This window comes from Panthera tigris, chromosome F2 (assembly GCF_018350195.1).
Source record: "Panthera tigris isolate Pti1 chromosome F2, P.tigris_Pti1_mat1.1, whole genome shotgun sequence".
NCBI lineage: Eukaryota > Metazoa > Chordata > Mammalia > Carnivora > Felidae > Panthera > Panthera tigris.
In genome coordinates, this window is record NC_056676.1 from 24712753 (window position 1) to 24719477 (window position 6725).

The window sequence follows — 6725 nt, forward strand, 5'->3', positions numbered from 1 at the left end:
GTCTACTTGTATGAAAAACCTAGTGTGTCTGTGTGAGTACATGTTTATGTGCACTCTTGTGATACCCTCATACTTCTTCACTCTAAAAACTCTCCTCTTTCTTTTCTTGTATGTAAATATATATGTAAAAGGAATTGCACTTGGTCTCCCTCTTAGCATTTATTGTGTTTATCTCTAAAAGCCCCTTTTTATTATTAAGAAAAACTTCATTCAAAAATGTAAAGACTTCAAAAGTTTACATTTAATTAGACTAAACAACAATTAATGGTATTATCGATGTTTTTACCTTTTAAGCATTTAAATGAAACGTATCTTAACTGATATTGCCAAATAAAATATAAATAATTTAAGAAAGAATTAAATGTATGACTCTGTATCACTTTTAACTTGTGTTTTAAAATACGTTGTGTTGAAAATGAGATTGAGTGCTTGTATGCGTGATTCCATTTCAGTGAAGAAATTCTTAGGACCTTTCAGATTTGACCACTAAATTCCTCACTAAGACTTTACTTGAAACTATAGATGTTAAAAATATTAATAAGTATGGTGGCAACATTATTTAAATTTCATCAGGCTTTAAAAATACTAAGTTAGTATTCTAGAGTATTGCTTAATTATCACTGTCTTCTCAACTTGCAGTTAACTTTTAACCATATTGGTCAGTTGTAAACCTGGATCTCAGTACTCCTCCAGTAAAATGGAAAAACAGCTGCCTAACTCTGTTTTATAAGAATCAAAGGTGGTAATATGGGAAAACATGATCCGGAATCTACTAAGTTCTATATAAAATACTATTATTACTGTGCACCTTAAATTTTAGTAAACTTTCAGCTCAGCATACAACCGAGATTTAAAGAATTATGTCATTCTCAGTCAGGCTTTCCAATAGCTATAAATTATAGTAGCCTAAGAAAGTTGGCCATCTGGATTCATAGAGCTGCTTTCTTGACTGTCATAAGTAAGCATGATTTATTTGGAGGATTATAGGTAGAGATGACATCAATATACTTTTTGTATTTTTTGCAGTTTACAGAATCCTCCAGGAGGAAAGGCATTCAGAGTATTTGCTGTCGTGTGAAATGGAACACTTGGAAGAGGATCGTAAAGACTATTCCAAATGCCATATTTCTGAAGTTTGTATAAAATTGTAACATTACTGTACAGAAGATATCAACTATTTTCAGCCCCGAAAAAAGTGCCAAATGCATATAAATCTTGATAGACAAAATCTGTAAAAATAAAACATGGGACATTATTAGCTTCAGGAAAGGTAATGAATATGTAATGGTTTTAGAAATCCTGTGTTAAATATTGCTATATTTTCTTAGCAGTTATTTCTATAGTTAATTACATAGTCATGATTGTTCTACATTTCACATGTTCTTTTATATGGTGCTTTGAATATGCCACTAATAAAATGAATCTAAACATTGAATGTGAATGGCCCTCAGAAAATCATCTGGTGCATTTAAATATAATCAACTCTCAAAAAATGAAAGGAACCATATTATCACATTTTTCCCAGTTCAGTACTATGCCATTACCTACTCCAAATAATCTGAAATTGTTTTCCACTTAATACCTGTATAGTTTTTCTCTTCTGTTAAGTTTAGGCATATAGAATATTATGTCCTGATATTGCACTTCTTATTTTGTATAAAGTAATTCCTTAATATCCAAATGAATCTATTAAAATGTTTGATTCCTTGGGAATGGCTTTACTAGTAAGTGGAATGAACTATTTATTCCATAGTAGAGTAGTGGTATGAAAACATTCCTAGTGATAATATAGTGAATATAGGGTTAAACACAGGCAGCCAGAACTTTCTATGTGTTGTTCAAACTGAGGTCACACATTTTTCTTTTGTATCCTGGCAAATACTCCTGCAGGCCAGGAAGTATAATAGCACAAATTTTAACAAAGGTAAACTAATGTATTGCATCACCATTGCCACTGATTTTATTAATGGTAAATGGCCTTGTGTATAAATGTTTCCATATTATGGTACCTATGATGGTGATATATTTGTTTCTATGAAAAATGTATTGTGCTTTGAGACTAAAAATCTGTAAAATGTTAATTTTGGTAATTTTTTTTCTGCTGGTGAATTTACTCTTTCCTTGTAAACATATTAAAATTAATCATGTTTCAAAATATTTTTAGTTTCATTTCTTCCTTATTTTGATTTAGAAATCATTTTAAATTAACAAAATTATTGCAAGTCTTTTAAACTTGGGTTACTGACATTAATATAAATAACATCCTTAATACCAGAAGTCTGTGAAGTCAACTTGATTATTTAAGTATTTGTATATGAAAAAGAAGACCAGATAATCATATATTTATAAGCATTGTATCAAGGGAAAATTTGAATAAAACGAGGAAAGAATCTGAAGGATAGAAAATAATTACTAAAAATTGACCAGACAGTAAATACTTCATACATTTTCAGAAAATAAGTGAGTATGTGTTCAGGAGCAGAGAAAAGGGAGATAAATCTCATGCAGAATCTGGGAAAGCAAGACAGCTGGATAATAGAAAAACAAGAATAGAGAGGCTCACATTGACCGCTGCTGGAGAACAAATGGTAAAGAAAATAATGTCATGATCACTTATCAAGCACTGGCCAGAAATTCAGTAGTTCAAAATATAAGTAGTCAAAACTTAAGCATTTGTAGATTAAAAATATCAAAATTTAAAGCAGATTTGTGGGCACATTTTTTTCCCAAAGACATTACATCTTCTTAAATAGCATGATTGAAATGTAAACTTTGCCCAGATTCATCTTTTGCTCTCCATTGCACACTCCCCCTCAAATAGGGAAGTCCCATCTATTCTTGTCAGTACAAGGTTTCTCGTATTTGTCCCTAGTCTAGATATTCATCATCAATTTCCTATACTATTTCAGTGTCTCCAACTGGAGCCTCATGTTGTTTCTCTCCATTCCTTTTCAATCCGTCCTCAAATTTTTCACTGGAATTACTCTCTTCCATAAGTTTCCATTATCTAAGAAAACCAAAGCATTTTATAAAAACATTTAAGAACCTCCATAGCTTGGGACACCTGGGTGGCTCAGTCAGTTAAGTGTCTGACTTCCGCTCAGGTCATGATCTCAGTTCATGGGTGTGAGCCCCACATCAGGCTCTGTGGTGACCGCTCCGAGCCTGGAGCCTGCTTCAGATTCTGTGTCACCCTCTCTCTCTGCCCCTCCCTCACTCATGCTCTGTCTCTGTCTCTCTCAAAAACAAACATTGAAAAAAAATTAAAAAAAAAAGAGAACGTCCGTAGTCTTGTTCCATATTGCTTACCTATGCTTTTCTATACAAAGTGTGGCCTTGAGTAAGTTATTTAACTTTCTACACTTTACCTCACCTAAAAACTGGGACAAATAATACCCAATAGGGATTACTCTAAGAATTAAATGAGGTATTTTGTATAATGTAGTCAACGTCAAACATGTGCTATGTGGTCAGTATATGTTAGTCTTGTTATTATAATCATTCTGTTATTTACCTTGGGAAACTATGCATCTATCATGCTACACTACCTATCCATCAGCACTTGAAGTGAAATCCTGTAGGAATTCTCCTGCAATTCTCCTGGTAAGAAGTAAATTATGCCCTTTTAATTTGACCATACTAATTTTTCTATTTTGCCTTGTATTATATTTAAGGATAATCTCCTTGAGAATTTTAACATTCTTATCTTTTTACCCCAGGGACACAGTGATTTTTTACATTCTATAAATGGTTGGTCAATATTGATAAATGGATATTCCAAAAATTCCTAGTTTTATTCTTGATATAAATGAATATCGCTGCATATTATCACATCATATTAGAGCTAATGAAAATAGTTTATTGATAAACATTCTAAATGTGGATTTAAGACAGGTCAATGCTTATAAAATACTATTGATATTATTTCAACTTTTAAAGTTTACCAGACCATGTGTTTCCTTAATGTTCTGAATCTAATAAAACTGATCTGTGTATTTCAAGCAAAGCAGAATTCTCCAAAAAGATTTTCTCTTCTAATCTGTTGACTCATTATAATGTATGCTTTTCTATTCAATATTATATTTTGAAATATTGACTTCTCTAGCATTTCTAAAATGTTTCAAAAAGAACTGTAAACTCTCGAAGAACACAGTAAGCTAAACAGAGCTATCATTTCTGCAAATATACCAAACGTCAGATTTAGGGTTTAAACTAATTTATTGCACAAAGAATGACATCGTTTAAGTTGAGTTAAAACACTTATCTGAAGTGATATTTCAACCGTGGCACCATAATTTTCAGGAGTTGAAGAAATAGTTTAGCCAAATAATGTGATCCTCTTTCACTAATCTTTTAAAATTAAAGGCTAAGTTATATCAATCTGAAGTTTTTAAAGGCACTAGGGGATGCCCACTCTCCCATGGATTCAGAATCTGGAAAAGCGATTACATCATACTCTGTTTAATCCTGCTGATTTGGGACATATCCAGCCATTGTAATTCACTGGTGCCTCCCATCATCTCTGACCCTGGTCAAGCCCACATGCCTTCTGAGATCCCGGGAGGTTTGGTTCTGAGGTATCGCGAGATCGGACTTTCGCAGCATTATCAATTGTGCTGTGGAGCAGGAGGGATTCTGGTAGCTGGGGATGTTCTGGAGAGGTCCACGCCTTCGGCTTGTCCTAGCGCTACGCACCCCAGATCCTGGGAAATCCCAGCAATCCTGGATGCTAAGCAGGAATCTCGCATAAACAGCACGCTCGCTATCCCTTCGCCTTTCCCCGCGTGCCCTGGGACTGTAGGCCCGCGTTAACAGGGGCCGCCCCAGCCCACCATCTGCCTGGGGCTGGGGGCTCCTCCTACTGCGTTCCCCCTGCCTAGTGTGGAAGGTCGCATGAGCCAGAGGAGTGTGGCGGGCGCACAGGGCGTCTTGGGGAGTCAGGTCTCCCACGTGCCTCTTATCCACACTTAGCTGCACTGCTCTGGATGGCAAGACTGAGGAGCTCCTGCGATATCTGGCCGCAGGGGAATAGGCCTCTCGGCTTGGGGGCCTTCTGGACCTCGGCAGCTCAGTGTGTACCCCAGAAGTCCAAGTCTGTGGCCTGCTCTAGCCTCCACTGCCCAGACCCAGTTGGGGGCAGCCTGGACCTTGCAGTAATAGAAGTAAGCCAGACCCTGTAGTTGCACTTAGCTGAGAGGTGAGTGTTCATTTATAGCTGGTAAGTACAAGTGATCTTTATTTTAACTCAAAGAATTCCACCAGAAGTGTTTATCATACATTAGGGGAAGAAAAGAATTGGAGACAGTTGTTGCTGCCTAATAATAAGATTTTTGCTCCTACTTGGCTTATTGCTTTGGTACTGCTGAGATGTTCAATGGAAGGAAATAATTATGGTAATATTATCCAGAACAGATGTGCTGGAAAATGTCCCATAACTTTGATATGGTTTTAATCGACAAAACAAAACAAACAATCTTGGGCTCCTTTGAGAACTGTAGTTGGACAACTTCTGCCTGTCTTGTGTGTGAGTTTATGTGTGTGTATAAATTTACATTTGTCACAGATTGATGCTGTGTTAGAGAAATGTCTTAGAGTTCATCTAACTACCATTTATTCTCTCAGTTTGCTGATGGAAAAAGAAAATGAATATGTACTGTTTTGGCCAAAGTCACATAGAGCTGTGACTAATTTCAAATAAATTCTTTATATTTCCAATCATATTTTCTATATTTCCCTGAGATACAGTCAGGAATAAGAGAACAAGCCAAATGTTAGAGTCCTGATACCTAAATACTTTGATTAGGTCCTCACAAACTTCAGAAAATATCAAAAGTTATTATAATGTAATCAAATACTGTACATGTAAGGGTGATTGCCATACTAGTAAGAAATAAACCTAATTAGGTAGTTAAATGTGTCAGTTTAGGAGCATATTGGTTTGTTGCATTTGAACTTATTTTTAAAAAGTAAGATAGGGGCACCTTGGTGGCTCAGTCTGTTAAGCGTCTGAGTTTGGCTCAGGTCATGATCTCTCGGTTGGTGAGTTCACGCCCCACGTCAGGCTCTGTGCTGACAGCTGGATCCTGGAGCCTGTTTCAGATTCTGTGTCTCCCTCTCTCTCTGCCCCTCTCATGCTCTGCCTCTAAATGATAAATAAACATTAAACATTTAAAAAAAATTTTTTTTAAAGTAAGATACGTCTTTTACCACATAAGCTCTCTCAAAGATGTTACAAAGCAATCAGACAACTAGTATTTCTGTGTGAAATAGAAGCCTATCAAATGCTTTTTATAAATCGTACTAATAGCCATTTTCACATAGTGCTTGTTTGTGCCAGGCACTGTCCTTAGCAGCTTACACCTAAACTCACACAATCGACACTACAATGCAGTGAGGAGAGTACTGTTATTATCATGTTCATTTTATAGATGATAAGAGGGGTTCAGTAACTTCCTCAAAAATCATCCAAGAAATAATTATTGGAGCCAGGATTCTAACTGTTAAAATAATGGCTCTGGATTCTGTGCTCTAATTAGTTATTTCCCCTTCGGTAGCCAGCATCTTTTTCAGTAGGTGTAAAAGTAGGTTTACAGTCTAATCTCTGTATGTAAACATCTTTTTCAGAATAGGTACAAAGTGTGAAGATATTTTTGTCATAAAAAGATGCCCTGAAGAAGTCATTTATTACAGAGGAGGCATCCAGCAACCAGACATGCTCCCCTTGG

The 6725-nt window shown here is 35.8% G+C and overlaps 1 protein-coding gene across 3 annotated transcripts in view; it reads left to right on the plus strand.

Annotated features, from left to right (window-relative positions):
• CRISPLD1 (cysteine rich secretory protein LCCL domain containing 1) overlaps window positions 1-2101 on the plus strand; it is a 68388-nt gene extending 66287 nt beyond the window's left edge. For all 3 annotated transcript variants that reach the window (XM_042973545.1, XM_007080348.2, XM_015536751.2), the window contains one exon: window positions 1027-2101. In XM_042973545.1, the coding sequence (XP_042829479.1) occupies window positions 1027-1078 (52 nt within the window). In that variant the 3' untranslated portion in view covers window positions 1079-2101. The remainder of the gene's footprint in view (window positions 1-1026) is intronic.
• The last annotated feature ends 4624 nt before the right edge of the window (window positions 2102-6725 follow it).